The 17,590-nt window shown below is 41.1% G+C and overlaps 1 protein-coding gene across 12 annotated transcripts in view; it reads right to left on the bottom strand.

Annotated features, from left to right (window-relative positions):
- The window catches only part of HADHB (hydroxyacyl-CoA dehydrogenase trifunctional multienzyme complex subunit beta), a 40,831-nt gene that overhangs the window by 7,656 nt on the left and 15,585 nt on the right, over positions 1-17,590 (bottom strand). For 4 of the 12 annotated variants that reach the window (XM_058682760.1, XM_058682762.1, XM_058682763.1 and 1 more), the window contains exons 4-9: positions 16,761-16,860; positions 12,741-12,785; positions 7,099-7,198; positions 3,406-3,493; positions 1,865-2,052; positions 1,378-1,558 (exon numbers count right to left, since the gene is read on the bottom strand). In XM_058682760.1, the coding sequence (XP_058538743.1) occupies positions 1,378-1,558; positions 1,865-2,052; positions 3,406-3,493; positions 7,099-7,198; positions 12,741-12,785; positions 16,761-16,860 (702 nt within the window). The remainder of the gene's footprint in view (positions 1-1,377; positions 1,559-1,864; positions 2,053-3,405; positions 3,494-7,098; positions 7,199-12,740; positions 12,786-16,760; positions 16,861-17,590) is intronic. The other 8 variants (XM_058682766.1, XM_058682768.1, XM_058682767.1 and 5 more) reach the window with 3 other exon arrangements.

The following is a 17,590-nucleotide window of genomic DNA, read 5'->3' as shown; positions in this document are numbered from 1 at the left end:
CGCGTCAGGCTCTGGGCTGATGGCTCGGAGCCTGGAGCCTGTTTCCGATTCTGTGTCTCCCTCTCTCTCTGCCCCTCCCCCGTTCATGCTCTGCCTCTCTCTGTCCCAAAAATAAATAAAAAAAAAATTTAAAAAAAAAAAAAAGATGTCATCGAATCTTAATCAATACTTTATTTTAGATTTTTTTTTTTTTTTAAGTAATCTTTACCCCTAACATGGGGCTTGAACCTACAACCCTGAGATCAAGAGTCGCATGCTCTACCAACTGAGCCAGTCAGGCACCCCTGAACTATATTTTTAAGACATCTGGGAAATAATCTAAATGATCTAACAAAAGGACACCCTACTTTCTTTCTTTTTTTTTTAAATGTTCATTTATTTTTGAGAGAGACAGAGCATGAGCGGGAAAGGGGCAGAGAGAGGGAGACACAGAATCGGAAGCAGGCTCCAGGCTCTGAGCCGTCAGCACAGAGCCCGATGTGGGGCTTGAACTCACGAACCGTGAGATCACGACCTGAGCTGAAGTTGGACGTTTAACTGACTGAGCCACCCAGGCGCCCAGGACACCCTACTTTCTTAAGGTATTTATTCACATTTGGCTATTCTTCTATTCAGAAATCACATGAATGAAGAATTTTTAAATGGGCATCTACATAAAAACTAAAATACAGCAGGAAGACCTAAAAGCAGACTCATGAAAACTTCTCTTTAAAATGTTGTGGGGCACCTGGGTGGTTCAATTGGTTAAATGTCTGACTCTTGGTTTCGGCTCAGGTCATGCTCACGGTTGTGAGATCAAGCCCCACCCCTTGCACTCTTCTGCACTGGCAGTGCAGAGCCTGCTTGGGATTCATTGTCTCCTTCCCTCCCCCCTCTCTCTCCCCCTCCGCCCCCACCCCCACTTGTGCACATGCTCTCTGTCAAAATAAATAAACATTAAAAAAAATAATATTTAATAATATTAAAAAAAATATTACAACATAAATCGAACCTTGAGTCCATGTTTTGTTTTTTTTTTTAATTTATTTTTGGGACAGAGAGAGACATAGCATGAACGGGGGAGGGGCAGAGAGAGAGGGAGACACAGAATCGGAAACAGGCTCCAGGCTCCGAGCCATCAGCCCAGAGCCTGACGCGGGGCTCGAACTCACGGACTGCGAGATCGTGACCTGGCTGAAGTCGGACGCTTAACCGACTGTGCCACCTAGGCGCCCCTTGAGTCCATGTTTAAAAGTGAGTGTTCTGGAAACAGAACCAACTACTTACTGAGAAGTCATTTGGGGCTTTTGGAGTTTCAGAAGCGATTCAGAACTCTCAGAACTCCCTAACAGGTGGCATGAAGCATCCTCCTTTATAAAGCTGAGGAAACCATTTTACCTGGTACTTTGAAGGGCACAACATCAGACAGGAGTCCTTCATCCTGGGCCTTCTTGGCCAGGCTGTGAGAGCGCAGTGCGTACTCATCCTGGTCCAGTCGAGAAACAGCAAAGGCAGCGGCCAGTCGGTCTGCAGAGTGGCCCATGGTCTCACTGGTGGAGAACTCGGCCACCGCAGGGAGCTGGGGAAGGGAACGTACAGGATCAGGTACGCTGTCAACAGGTGTTATACCATGCCCAGGGTTATCTGGGAAAGTCAAGACCAAGACAGGAGAAGCTTTTTGTGAGCAGGGCGTCTCTCAGGAGGGCTTACAAATTCAAATTTTCTAAGCACCATCTTTTTTCCCCATCTTGAGCAAATAATTAACCTTTCCCTGTAACTAATAGAATCTACAAATGAGCATAACCGACCGTATAACTAATTATGTATCTTTGCAGTGGGATGCTTTGGAAGCACAGGTCTTTACATAAGAGGTCCCAAGTCTTACCTCGGGTGACAGGAAATTCAATCTGAATTTAGAGATTAAAGACAGTCGCTGACCCAGAGTCTTGGCCTTATTGAGATCAAGCAACATCTTCCTCATTTTCCTTGAATGACGAATAGGGACATCAGACATTAACTCTACACCACCTGCCACGACCACATCGCACTGCCCAGAGGCGATCAAGCCAACACCTACAGGGCACAGGTTACAGGAACATGAACATCTTTTGCAGAAATTAACAGACCACTGATAATTGAAGCTTCTTGATTAAATTCCTGTTGTATGACAGTTATCAGCATTCTATAACATGTGTAATTACGCTTTTAACTTTTTCAGAGGGATTAAGATAATTTTTTTGAATGACTAAAACTATATTCAATGCACTAGAGAAAAACAAGTTTCATTCAGTCCATATGGACACCAGCTTCTGGAAATATCCACCGGACCAACCCTCAAATCAGTCTAAAGCAGAACATTCTGCATATTTTACAAACTCCCAGCTTTAGTTTTCAGAAAGATTTTTATCCCTACAACAGGAATTTTTACTACAAGCTAGAGAAAGTCTAACTTTTGAAGATGTAAGGCAGCCCCTGCTCCTCTTTCTGGCCACTGGCGAGTATTTTGTTGCTCTATCTGGAAGTTGTCACATGCTTCATAGAGTGGTGAACGCCCCCAATCACGGCCTGTGGCATCATTTTCTGCCACTCATGAGGCAGGCTGCAACCTGGCCTTGATGTTACTAAAAGAGCACAGTCATCTTTCAGGTTTTGGTCTTTTCACAACAGGCACTGCCACTGCAAAATGTCCCACTATTTTGTTAGAGTTTGTCAGGAGAATTTGTAACTAATTATTAAAATTCCACAGGTGTGGGGAGAAAGCAGAGGAAAGAGTCTGTACTTCTTACACAGTGATTTATCACTTGGGCCACAACCTTCATGGGGGTGTATTAGACTCCCCTAACTTAACCATTTTTTTTCTAATTTTTTTTTTTAATGTTTATTTATTTTTGAGAGGAGAGGGGAGCAGAGAGAGAGAGAGAGAGAGAGAGAGAGAGAGAGAGACAAAGAATCCGAAGCAGGCTGCAGGCTCTGAGCTGTCAGCACAGAGCCCAATGCGAGGCCTGAACCCATGGACCGTGAGATCATGACCTGAGCCAAAGTCAGATGCTTAACTGACTGAGCCACCCAGCCGCCCTGGGATTCACCTGACTTTAAAACCCAACAGGTTATAAATTATTCATGGCTCAAATTCAGAAGCACCCTCCTAGAGACATACTTCTCCAGCTGATAATCCCTGCTGTGGCCAGCCACATTACTGATGGAGAAATTACATGAATGGTTGTGTCCCTCAGGCATAGACAGCAAGAAAAGATGAGAACTACTTCAAAAATCGAAAATGTTAAATATGACCTTATTTTTGAAAAACGACACAAATTCAGAGATCTCTGCTGATCATATACTTTGGTTGAGAGTACTTTTTTTTTTATGATCGTATAAACGACCAAGGAGAATTAACACGTACCTTCTGCTTTCAAGTAAACATACCTGTGGTCATGGCTTGGTTGGCAGAGATGCAAGCCATGGTGACAGTGTGAGCAGGAGTCTTGTCAGAGAAGCCAGCTCCCAGGGCAGCCTTCAGGAAATACAGGAACGAAACGGTCACTTCTAAAGGAAGCGTTATGTGGAAATGATGTCATGTGAGCACCACTTCTCCATGTGGTGAATCAGGAAAGGGTGTGAGGTTAATACTCTACAGAGTAACATTCAGAATGAAATTAGGCCCATCATGGAAATGGCCCACTCATTTTTCATCTAGCCATTAACCGACAAGCGCTCTACGAAATTCTTGGTAGCCGGTTTCCAGTGTGGTGAACAGGCTATAGGTCACCTAATTCCTTAGCAATGCTGTGCTCTGGGCCTTCAAGAATATCAATACATAACTGGATTTTAATCTAAATTTCCAAATAGTCTTGAAGTAAACCTTTTAAATCCACCTGGTGGAAGGATGATATAGGTCACGGAGTAAGATCCTCATGATCTGTGTTCCTGCACTTGAAAGGCTTGGTGGCAAAGCAAAAGTTACCAAAGCAGAAAGTGATTTCTAAAGAACCAACCACTCCCCTAACAGCCTTCCCACTCAGGTCCCTGCCTGCTCTCCACTCATTCCTCCCACTGCTAGTCCGTCTTTCTTTGTGACTGCCACAGAATTCAGACAGCACCCTGAAGACCCAATGCAAAGGCAACTTGGAAAACTTGCCATTAAGGAGGAGTTCAAGCTGATGAAAGAAACTTTGCAAAAGTGCCTAAGCCTCAAGTAAGCATCTTTGAAATAAGGTCAGACCAGCTAACCAACTGGAAAAAGACAAACCTGTCCAGGATGATGGCACAATAGTTGCTTCAAAAGAGAACAATTTGAGGGGTCTTGACAAGAACTGAGGCCCTCCAGGGGTGCCTGGATGGCTCAGTCGGTTGTGCATCCAACTTCAGCTCAGGTCATGATCTCGTGGTTTCTGAGTTCGAGCCCCGCGTCGGGCTCTGTGCTGACAGCTGGGAGCCTGGAGCCTGCTTCGGATTCTGTGTCTCCCTCTCTCTCTGCCCCTCCCCTGCTTGTGCTGTCTCTCTCTGTCTCTCAAAACTGAATAAATGTAAAAAAATTAAAAAAAAAAAAAAAAAAAGAACTGAGGCCCTCCATTAATCTTGCAAAATGGCCTCTATCTCTATCACTAAGGCACAGTAAACGTTACACATAACATGAAGACACCTATTATTTTATTATAATACTTATTGGGGAAAATAATGCTGCCAAAAAAAATCAATGTCTGATTCCATTTTTGCTTAAGAATTAATGCATAGATACAATAACAAAATATTTCATAACATTAAAGTTACGTTTTAAAAATAATGCTCTCACTATCCCCCCACCAGCCACCACCACCACTATTTAACTATGAGGGGAATTCTTTTTTAGTGGCCCTTTTCTGAAACTACTTAACTATGCTCAGAATACAAGATCTCCTGTAATTTGGTAAAATAAACCTGTTTCCAAAGTCTAGATGAAGGAGGCTGAATGTTTCTTAAATAAGTTTTACTTTTTTAAAGTTTATTGAGAGAGAGAGAGAGAGCCCACGCGTGGGAGCGCCTGAGGACGCATGCGAGTGGGGGAGGGGCAGAGAAAGAATCTCAAGCAGGCTCCACACTGTCGGTGTGGAGCCTGACATGGGGCTCAAACTCAAACACCGTGAGATCATGACCTGAGCTGAAACCAAGAGCCGGCCGCTTAACCAACTGAGCCACCCAGGCGCCCCGCTTTTATATTTACACTACCCATGTATCATCATCTGTAGAAACAGAAGTACATCATAGTACATAGTACATACAGTATAACCTTATTCTGGTCTTTCCAGGTAGACTTGATACTCAGCGCCCAACCTACTCTACTGAAAACTACACCCTGGCAACGGCACGTCAGCCTCTCAATGCAGACCGATTCAAAAAAGGAAGAAAGAAGCAAATCTCCAGGGGCCAGGGGAGGAGAGCACACCAGTGGGGCAAGTGTAAAGGGCACTCAGGTCGTATGGCCCGATCCTCATAAGGTCCTTTCTAGCACGTATCCCACCCTTGGCCCCAGTTGACTCTCAGCCCTGAAAGAGCTTTAAATAGAAGTGGTTTCTGGGGAACCTTGTCCACATGCTTCTATTTAAAGCTTGAACAGCTCTCAAGGCAGGCTTAGGCTCTAGACAGCACACTAAGGGAAGAGGAGGAAGACGCCTCTTAGTCAAGGAGGAGAGCAGGGAAATCTGCAGAGGCCTTTCAGTAAAGTCAGGTTCATGGGAACTCAGCAACACAAGTCTTTAACATTTCTTATAAACATGACGAATACAGACAACAGGTCCTTCAAAAGCTCTCTAGTCGGAAGGTACATTAGCTTTTAGGTTACAATACAACTACGGAGAGACATCCTCATAACATCCTCCCCCAGGGCAACCTTCCCCTGGAGTGAATGCCCCTGGTACTGGTACAGGGCAGGGAGAGGCAACTACCACACGTCAATTCATAGCTGCGATTTGCACATGGATGTAAAATTTTCTGACAGAATTTAGGGAAAAATATTATGGCTTTAAGTATTAGAACGGAAATACTGAAAAAACTGAAACGCTTGGTAGTTTTCAAGTGCTCTTATAAGAGCCACTTTGCTTTTTGCAGAATATAAAAGTTGCAAATGTATTATGACTAGCTTGATGCAGTTGTAAAATTGTCATATTCGACCCAGTCAGAAACGTGAAAGCCCAGGGAAAAACCAAAAAAATCAGGACGGGAAAAAAACCATTTTCTGTTCATAATTTTTTTTCTGCCTCCCTAACATCCTACAGTCGATTCTATGGGCTTAAGTAACACCAGATGTTCAGCAATATTAGCATTTACTGGCAGGTAAAAATGTGGGGCAGAACCAATACTTCCGGCCCTGCTCATGTCCCCTCCTGGCTGATAGTGATGGAAATTATTGCCCTCACAACTGTACTGAACACAGAGATACGGCAGGCACAAAGCTAGAAATAAAGAAAATGCTTAACACGCTGAAATGTGCTTTGGAGCCAACTTTATCCAAATAATCACTTTCAAATTGAAACAAAGCCCAGAAGATGTGTTTGGACTCTTCACCAGGAAATGCCTGTGTGACGTGTCACACAAGTTTTAAGGTCTGTTATCATCTCAGTTGCCACCAGTGAACGCTACCTGGAGCTATGCCAACTAGGGTAAAGGTAAACTCCTATGAGATGGTTTTAAACACACACCCTATGTGTCATGTCGTTAAAGGGAACAAATGAATCAGCAATGCCACCTCCAACAAAAACCATGTTGTGAAATAAGTTCTTTGCATAGTGTTGAAATTTTGAGTTAATTAGTAGCCACCGTAACATTATCAAAGTCACATCAGCCATACTTCCCTACGATCTCTATTATCCTAAGGGATAGAAAAATGAACATATCCTAAAGCAGCTCAAATAATTGATTTGACTTACAGTACGAATATACACTAGTACAGTACAAGTCATTTGGTTTATACTATAATTCTCTCAAACATTCACATTCATTATTCAAATTGTAAAATCACATTTTAAGTCAAATATAACCTTACTTAAAACTTTTTAATAACTTTTGAAGAATAACTCTGTTCACTGAAATTCAATCGATTCTCCTATCAATCTCTTGGAACAACATGAAGTTCGTTTTACTCACCTCTCTAGCCACATTGCTAGTCTTCACTTCTTGTATAACTGTGCCAAAGATGATATAATCAACAACATCCTTCGGGACATTGGTCCGATGCAGCAAACCCCTGAGAGAAGTCCAAAGCAATAAAAACCGAGACAGTGCAGCAGGTCATCACATAAAACACTGTAATTCTTTTAAAATGACAAGCTAAATAGGAAGAATCAAAAATCATTTTGAGGGGTGCCTGCGTGGCTCAGTTGGTTGAGCGCCTGACTTTGGCTCAGGTCATGATCTCGTGGTTCATGGGTTCAAGCCCCGCATCGGGCTCACTGCTGTCAGTGTGGAGTCCACTTTAGATTCTCTGTCCCCTTTCTCTCTCTGCCCCTCCCCATTCGCACGCATTCTCTCAAAAATAAAACATTAAATAATTTAGAAAAAGATAAAGCAGTTACATAAATATAGTAATGTTAATAGGAACCAAAGTTTCAGTCAAAAGAGAAAAAGAGAGACAAGTATAAAATCAAAGAGATGAAATAAAATCCCAGGTATATTAAATTTAAATTTGGAGTACCAATATAAACCCATAATTGAAGCTATACATTTGTCTGGTTTTACCCACTGATAGAGACTAGAAGCAGTCACATTCCAGTAGGAAAGGAAGGAGTCAATCTTTTGGGTTTTTTTTAAATGTTTATTTTCTTGGGGCGCCTGGGTGGCGCAGTCGGTTAAGCGTCCGACTTCAGCCAGGTCACGATCTGGCGGTCCGTGAGTTCGAGCCCCGCGTCGGGCTCTGGGCTGATGGCTCGGAGCCTGGAGCCTGTTTCCGATTCTGTGTCTCCCTCTCTCTCTGCCCCTCCCCCGTTCATGCTCTGTCTCTCTCTGTCCCAAAAATAAATAAAAAACATTAAAAAAAAAAAAAATTAAATGTTTATTTTCTTTTTGAGAGAGAGAGACAGTGCAAGCAGGGGAAGGGCAGAGAGAGAGGGAGACACAGAATCCGAAGCAGGCTCCAGGCTCTAGGCTCTGAGCTGTCAGCACAGAGCCCGACGCGGGGCCCAAACTCATGAACTGTGAGATCATGACCTGAGCCAAAGTCGGACGCCCAACCGACTGAGCCACCCAAGCGCCCCAGGAATGAGCCAATCTTGAACTCAGACTTGGTTCTTTTTTTTTTCAGACTTGGTTTCTAAATGCCATTCCCCACTAAAGGAATCAGCTTATTTACTTTTTTTTTTAAAGATTTTATTTTATTTTTTTTAAGTTTACTTATTGGAGAGAGTGGGGGAGGAGCAGAGAGAGAAAGAGAAAGAGAGAAAGAGAGAGAGAGAGAGAAAGAGAGAGAGAGAGAGAGAGAGAGAGAGAGAATCCCACGCAGCTTCCCTGGTGTCAGTCTAGAGCCCGAGGCAGGGATTGATCTCATGAACCATGAGATCATGACCTGAGCCTAAACCAAGAGCCGGGCACTTAACTGACCGAGCCTCCCAGGTGCCTAAATATTTTATTTTTAATTAATCTCTCCACCCAACACTGGGCTCAAACTTACTTACAACCCTGAGATCAAGAGTCACATGCTCTACCAACTGAGCCAGCCAGGTGCCCCAGGAATAAGCTTTTTAAAAAAAATGACTGAGGCTAGGTCTAAGGCAAGACAAGTACAAAGTAAATCTCACTGATCTTTTTTGTGCCAAAAAGAAGAAAGTACTTAAAGACTAACGGGATATCAAAAACAGGAACATGGGTGTACACATTTGTCAAAGTTCATCATACTATACACTTAAATGTGTGCATTTTATTATATTCAAGTTATACCTCAGAAAATAACATTACGCTAAAAAACAAAGGGACATAAGAACTTGGGGGTGCCTGGTTGGCTCAATTAGTAGAGCATGCGACTCTTGATCTCAGAGTCGTGAGTTTAAGCCCCACATTGGGTGGAGAGCTAACTTAAAAAAAAAAAAAAGAAACAACTTGACAGGAGCTCCCACAGATAAAATGCGTGAGCTTCAAAAAGAATATTGACTAACCTTAGCTATGACACAATAAGTAAAATGGGGCACCTGGCTGGCTCAGTCAGTGGAGCATTCGACTCTTGATTTTGGGATTGTAAGTTTGAGCCCCATGTTGGGTATAGAGCTTACTTAAAAATAAAAAAATCTTTGGGGCGCCTGGGTGGCGCAGTCGGTTAAGCGTCCGACTTCAGCCAGGTCACGATCTCGCGGTCCGTGAGTTCGAGCCCCGCGTCAGGCTCTGGGCTGATGGCTCGGAGCCTGGAGCCTGTTTCCGATTCTGTGTCTCCCTCTCTCTCTGCCCCTCCCCCGTTCATGCTCTGTCTCTCTCTGTCCCAAAAATAAATAAAAAACGTTGAAAAATAAATAAATAAATAAAAATAAAAATAAAAAATAAAAACATCTTTTTAAATGGTTATATGTTTTATTTTTTGAGAGAGAGAGGAAGGGTGGGGCAAAGAGAGAGGGAGACAGAGAATCCCAAGCAGGCTCCACACCGTCAGTGCAGAGCCCGTCGCAGGGCTCAAACTCATGAACTGTGAGACCGTGACCTGAGCCAAAATCAAGAGTCAGATGCCCAACTGACTGAGTCACCCAGGCAGTCCAAAAATAAAATCTTCAAAAAAAAAACACAGTAAGTAAAAATTCGTAAGTCTTAAAACAAAGAAAAGCTGTTCTTTACAGAAAAATACCAGCTGATAAATGTAGGAGGAATAACAAAATTAGAAAAATCATAAATTTGTAACCTCTGATGTAATAAAACTGATTCAGGCAAAACTGTCAATGAATGCTAAAAACCATCTGGTGAAAGACCGTTGGGGAATGGGCGAGTCACACGGTGCTATGATACCACTTTACAGATTACTTACTAATTGCAAAGGAAAAAAATGTACCTTTATAATCAAAAGACCTGGCAGTCTGACCATGACTGAGCGGTTAGATTTAGCATCACATATCATGTGCCTCCTGACATGACAGAATACCACGTGCGTAAACCCATAAAGCATTCTTCCCAAATACTGTTTAACCTGCAACTAATCAAGCCTCTAGAACGCATCTCCAGTTTACAGGAAATTCATAAGGGAAGTTAAATATCACCATGAAGAAACATTAAGAATACGGGACATTCCATCAAACAGGTGGCCTAGAGTTTTCAAAAGTCCCTGTCCTTTGGGGCACGGGAATGTTGGGGGAGAAAGAAAATGTTCTAAACTGAAGAGACTAAAAGAGACCTATCCATTTGTAATATGAACCTCGACTGCGTCCTGGTTTGGGGGGAAAAAAAAACTAATGAAAGAAAAGACATTCTTGGAACAATTATGGGGGAATTGACTATGAACTGAACATTACTAGTTATGGAATCACTGTTACTGTTTTAGCTGTAGTAACAACATCCTGGAGGTCCTTATGCTCAGGAGATAAACACTTGAAGTATTTAGGGCTGAAGTTTCAAGATGTCTGCAACTCACTGTCAAATGCTTTATTAAACTATATAGACATGGCCAAATGGTTAACAATTATTAAATCTAGGTGGGAGGTATTTAGGTGCTCACTATATTATTCTTTCAATTTTATTGTACACTTGACAGTTTTTAAAATAAGAAGTTGTGGAAAAACTTGCAAAGCACCAGTCTGGGATCATAATCAGAAATAGGACGGGGCGCCTGGGTGGCTCAGTCGGTTAAGTGGCCAGCTTCGGCTCAGGTCATGATCTCACGGTCTGTGGGTTCGAGCCCCACGTCAGGCTCTGTGCTGACAGCTCAGAGCCTGGAGCCTGTTTCAGATTCTGTGTCTCCCTCTCTCTGCCCCTCCCCTGTTCATGCTCTGTCTCTCTCTGTCTCAAAAATAAAACATTAAAAAAAAATTGAAAAAAAATAAAAAATAAAAAAAAAGAAATAGGAAAACAAGGGGTAACCAGGTGGCTCAGTTGCTTAACCATCCATCCGACTTCAGCTCAGGTCATGATCTCACGGTTCGCTGAGCTTGACTCCATGTCGGGCTCTGTGCTGACAGCTGGGAGCCTAGAGCCTGCTTCAGATTCTGTGCCTCCCTCTGTCTCTGCCTGAGCGCCCACGGCCCCCCGCCACCCCCATCCCACTCGCACTGTCTCAAAAATAAACATTAAAAACATTTTTTTTAATGGAAAAATAAACTAGTTTTAGGGAAAAGATAATTTTTATTTTTCAATTTTTGTTTATTTTTTTTGAGTAGGCTCCATACCCAATGTGGGGTTCAAACTCACAACCCTGAGATCAAGAGTCACGTGCTCTACCAACTGAGTCCAGGCACCCTGGTAAGTTTTATTTTTGATACACTGCACTTGGAAGTGTCTAAGGGGTCAAGTTTAGAGATTTGGGACCCTCCACATAGCAAAATAAAGATTAAGTAGATGAGATTTTTTTTAAGGAAATGAGCATGCATACATAGAAATGCAATGCTGTAAGAACTAAAACTTGCGAAATACTTGTAAGAAAGTTAAAAAGATCCAGTTTTTTAAAGTAGGGAAAAATCATTCAGAAGATGGAAGGAAAATCTTCAAGGCATAATATGAATAAGTCAAAGGAAGACGGGGTCAAGTACAGCTGACAGGTCAATGCTAGAGAATACAAAGAGACCAAGGCCTGGGAAAAGGCCTGGGGAAAGGCCTGTGCATTTAGTGACCACAAAAGCCATTACAGAGAGAAGCTCCCGAAAGTACGGTTCCTGAAGAACAGTAGGAATGGAAATAATTATTATGAGATTAAAGGAAATGAATGGTAAGAAAAGAGAAGTAACTGCTGCTTTCATTCATTTTTAAAGTCTGGCAGGAAGAGAAGAAAAAGAATCAGATGGGCAGAAATGTCACCTGAGGGTTTTTCAAACTAGAAGAGACCTGTGGCTGGTTTCTGAAGACACAGAAACAAGGCACTGATGAAAAATGAATGAGGTGATGCTTCACATGCTACTCCCACTGCAGAAACAGCCACACATTGTAGGACTTTCACCAAATTACTCACCTGGCTCAATCTCCTGTAACCGTACCTAATTTTACGTTCTTACTTGGCTTACACATGGATCTTCAAGTCTCATTCTAGGCTTCTTTGTAGATAAATATTAGCTCCCATCTAAAACAATCATCAGGGGCGCCTGGGTGGTTCAGTCGGTTAACTGTCTGACTTAGTCGGCTCAGGTCATGATCTGCCGGTTTGTAAGTTCGAGCCCCATGTCGGGCTCTGCGCTGACAGCTCAGAGCCTGGAGCGTGCTTCTGATTCTGTGTCTCCCTCTCTCTGCCTCTCCCCCGCTTACATTCATTCTGTCTCTCTCTCTCTCTCTCAAAATAAATAAAATAAAATAAAATAAAATAATCACCAAATACATACATTGTATTTGCATTGATCGGTTATAACTAGCTAGCTAGCTACAGTGCTCGTGAAGGAATACTGTCACACTAAGAAACTGTTTGTCAAGCCCGCAAAATAAACACTGCTGACACCTACCAGCTGCTTGAATTTGTTTTGCACACATGGCCAAAATGGAGCGTCAGTAAATCTTGAAAAAGCTAGTAGGTGTGTGTTTCTCACCACATAAAAGGTAATATATCCTAGATATGGAAATCCTATTAAACATGTTTCACGTGTAAAAACTAGAGTAACAACTAAAATAAAATTGCATTTACTTACAAAAGTGCTGCTCTAGCCAAATCATGTGGCATCAGTTCCTTATATCTGAGGAAAGAAAAGAAACAATTTAAACTAAAAGCCTAGAACATTAACAGTGTTTTCATTCTATTTGAAACACCTAGAGATACCATCTAATATGCTCCTGCAAATGAACTTCATGATCTAAGGCAGTCCAGCATTCCAAATGAAGCAATATTGTGACTACTATTTGTCATCCTTCGCAATCTGGCGGGCCTGAACTCCTACTGAGCTGGCTAAGAATCTAACCAAGATGTGGCCCGGTATCTTATTGTTCATCATGACATATGTTACACGCTCTTTAAAACTAAACTCCACCGGGGCGCCTGGGTGGCGCAGTCGGTTAAGCGTCCGACTTCAGCCAGGTCACGATCTCGCGGTCCGTGAGTTCGAGCCCCGCGTCAGGCTCTGGGCTGATGGCTCGGAGCCTGGAGCCTGTTTCTGATTCTGTGTCTCCCTCTCTCTCTGCCCCTCCCCCGTTCATGCTCTGTCTCTCTCTGTCCCAAAAATAAATAAAAAACGTTGAAAGAAAAAAAAAAATTTTAAAACTAAACTCCACCTTCTCAGTTCTCTTGACTTCATTTTTTAAAATAGATTATTTTTCAACGTCCGAAGGGACCTGAGGGATGTATTAGGACTTTTTCAGAAACTTTTTGAAGTAATTTAAGATCTACGACAGAACTGGAAAGACCGAACAGAGATCCTGAATACCCTTTGCCTGGCTTCCTCTAATGCTAATATCTTATCCAACCATGATGCACCAGTCGACACTAAGAAATTGGTACTGCTACAACATTCGCTAAGCTGCTAACTTTATCTGGATCTCACCAGTTTTTCTACCAATGCCTGCTTCCTGTTCTGTTCTAAATACCAAATCCATGTACTTAGTTGTCATGCCTTTGTTTCCTCCAATCCGTGACAGTTTCTCAGCCTTTCCTTGTCTTTGTGACCTTGACATTTGAAGACTAGGGTCACGGGTTTGGGGGAAGAATGCCAGAGAAGTGAAGTGCCCTTCTCATTGCTTCATATCAGAACGTGCACGATAGCAACATGACTTATTACTAGTGAATCACTTGGTTAAAGCAGTATCTGCCAGTTTTCATCACTATTTTTCCCTTTCTGTACTCAAGTTGACTATAGAAGTGAGTCACCGGTCTGGACCTCACTCGACGGGAGGAGAATTCAGCTCTACTTCCTACTGGAAGGAATAACAAAGGATCTGTGGACATGTTAAAAGCACCACAGTAATTAATAAATATTTAGGGGGAGAGAGTTGAGGCAACACAAGTATCTCGTTTCTCAACATTTCTCACCTACTAATTTTAGCATTCATTCATAAATCCTCCTTGCAGCAATTACTACTGTGGTGTTCCAATGGTGATTCATTTCTTTTCATCATTCCTTCTATATTTATTAGCTGAAATTCTTTGGTAAAGATGATGTGTCCCTTCTCTCTCATTTATGTATTTATTCAATTATTTATTTATTTATGTAAGATAGGATTCACATAAATATTTATTCTTTGGGTTACGATGTAATACTCTATTTTATTGGTCAAATTGTTCTAGCTTTCATCATTGGAAGTGATTTCAGATTGGTCCCTTGTCCTTTTCCCGTGTCATTTTTTTTTTTTTTTTTTTTTTTTCTTAAAGCACTTCTTCACTTCCAGGCACTACAAAATGCTCCAGCCTCATCTTGTATTTTCTCTGGCTCAGCCCTGGTCACTCTTCTAGGCAGGCCTGGCTCCTTATACTGAAGAACGGTATTTAGAAACCAAGCTCTGCATGCAAACTCTGTTTAAATGTCAAAAATAAATTCCCTTTAAGTCAAAGATTAGGCCATTGGATTGAATAAGTTCATTCTACAAGTTCCTGAAAATCAAAACCTAAAAATCCAAAAATGTTTTTATTTTAACTCTGAATCACAGAAGAATTATCTGTAGTTTTCCAAATCTTTCAGAGGTAAAATGAGTTCCCTCAAATTTAGAATAATCTGGGGAAACATTGTGTGTCAATTTTAAAATGTCCAAACACTAAATTATCATTTTACAATGTTAACGCTCACATTCCTACACCCTTCTCTACAAGGATGATTAGCAGATTCCCAAATCCCGCTGCTGGCATCCATTCCTACGAGTGCTTCCCAAATGCCCTCCCCTTTTAAGAACCTTGTCTTCCAAATAGCACTCAAGTTAAAAGCAAAGTTTCCTCAAATTGAACAGAAGATCTTTTTCCACCTAGAAAATCATCTATTATATATAGAAGACCTATTTGTCACCTCAATCATAACATCAATCTCATGACTTGATTATTTGTCTTCTTTATAAATTCTTCTCCCTATATTGTCACTTTTGTTCTTTACATAAATATTACCTTGAAATTTTTTCCTTCTTTTCTATCAACTTTAATTTCTTATGTTATTCCAAGTTTATCTCTTCTCTGTACCACTAAGTTGCCCACGTACTTTGTCATCTCAGTCAGTTAAGATCCTGAATTAAACTAAAACACAACCACAAACAACAAAAGGAACCCCATACCAATGTGCTGAATTATCTCAAATCAAACTTTAGGCAAATACTAATTACCAAAGAAAGTGTTTAAATAACGTAAGTAAATGAGATAGCTGAACGTGTTCAAATTTCTTAATAACTAGTAAAACAGCTGGAAACAAATACCTACATAGTATATAAGCAACCCTTACAAAAAAAGAATTGTCTTCCTAGCCTAGAACTTTCTGCTCTTGACAGAACTTTCTTTTTCTACCCTGCTGCTGCGAAGTACGAGGCTCTCCTGTCCTCAATTTCCTGCTGCTACAGCTTGAGATTCTTACTTTTACTGCTCTTGTCAGTAGAGGAAAAGATTACAGAGAAAAATGGCTTTTCGATGCTGAGACAAGAGGGTGAGTGAAGAATCTTCACCACCACTCACTTACAGCATTAATTCTGTAAGAAAATACTCTCTAGGTTCTAAACCATATGTTTAAAAAAGAACGTTTACTGTTTGTGTATGTACACACACACAAAGGTATGCATCTTTGACAAACACACTGCTCTGCACCTTGCTCTTTACACTTAACACATCCTCAGAAACTTTCTATATTAGTATATATTGATAGGCCTCACTCCTCTTAGCAGATGCCCAACATTCCCCAGTGCAGGAAGTTAGTGACTGCTTGTTCAAAATATGAGTATCAAAACAACCTAAACAAAACAGAACTAGTGTTTCACTTAGTTTGAACCTAGTTACCAAAGCCCATTATCAGCTTTTGGACAGACTAGGCCCCACTTGGGGATACAAAGCAGCAGACAAGTCTAAGGAGAACAGCAGTTTGGTTCTGGGAGATTTCTGTGCTCATCTAGGATCATTCTGGTTCTATTCACTTGGGGTTGTGCTATGCTGGGATTTCGACCAGCCTGTCAACTGCAATTCTGATCAGGAAGCCAAAGCAATGAATTAAAGGCCCTTCTGAATACCCACTGGCCCACAGCCTCAGTATTCAAACTTCTGAACAAGGACAGAAACAAGGTACTTATCTCCAGACAAGGAAAGCATACCTCTGCTGGAACCAGGGCATCTGGATCCACACTGGGTTTTCAAAATTGGTCTGGTTCAATCTAAAACTATACTAGGCTTGTTCATGAGAAAGGATGAAAAACAAATTTTGCCATTTTATTTTACCACTGGCCTTATTCTGTATTAATTTCATAAAGAATGCTATGCGTACATTAACCCACTAGCGACAGTATTACCGACTGGGTTACATTTGCAAAGACCACTGCTGAAAGTGTCTTAAAAGAAGAAATAAATAAAGTTACGTGTTAATTAACCGGATTTTAGTAATCATTTCACAACGTATACACGTATGAAATCATCACATTGTATACCATAAAAAATCATGTCATACAACCTAAATATATACAATTTTTATTTGCCAGTGATACCCTGAATAAAGCTGGAAAAGAAAAAAGAAAAAAAGAAGAGAACACAATCATTTAATACTTACGAAGTGCCCGACTGCAAAAATGGAATGCGAACACCCTCCACCACCACAATATTCCTTATATTGGGTTTGGCTAAGGTTTTCTTTGACTTGGTCTGGGCGGCTTTAAGGTAAAGTTCAAAGAACTATTAATTCAAATATATGAAGTCAGATGACTTTTTACCTTTTCAAAAATAGACATTCTGAGAAGAATTACAACATTCAATGCCAAGCTGCATTTGCCACTTACCAAACCAGTTCAATTAAAAATTTTTAAAAAAGGCTAAGAAACTGACTAGCATTTACAAGTTTCCAAACGATATTTAAGGTAAATACAGAGAATATACCTAATAATGGTATATTCATTAATGAGAGTATTCATGCCATTAACGAAATTGTTTCTTTTTATCAAGTGTTTGACAATCACATTGAGAGCAGCCAATGTGTCACAGGTCTTCCCTTAATATTAGAAGTCCCAGGGTGCCTGGATGGCTTAGTCCTGCAACTGAGAGCATGCAACTCTTGATATCAGGGTTGTTAAGTTTGAGCCCCACATTGGGTATAGAGATTACTTTAAAAAATAAAAATCTCAAAAAAAAAAAAAGGAGTCTCAATAAACGATATCTACTCTTCACATAGCTTAGTATTCTTATTTTTATGTAGAAATAAAAGCCATTTGGTTGGTGATTATTGCCATTCTGCAAAAACCTAGAATGCCTCCTGATTCTGTTTGACTCAATTTATATAGTTTCTTTCCAACATCAAAAGAGCAACCTTCATGCCAGTATAGGACTGGCACAAAAATAGACTCAGATCCCATGGAACACAACAGAGAGCCCAGAAATAAACCCATG

The sequence above is a fragment of the Neofelis nebulosa genome, chromosome 9, assembly GCF_028018385.1.
Source record: "Neofelis nebulosa isolate mNeoNeb1 chromosome 9, mNeoNeb1.pri, whole genome shotgun sequence".
Classification (NCBI taxonomy): Eukaryota; Metazoa; Chordata; class Mammalia; order Carnivora; family Felidae; genus Neofelis; species Neofelis nebulosa.
This window is presented reverse-complemented; position numbering and strand designations above follow the sequence as displayed.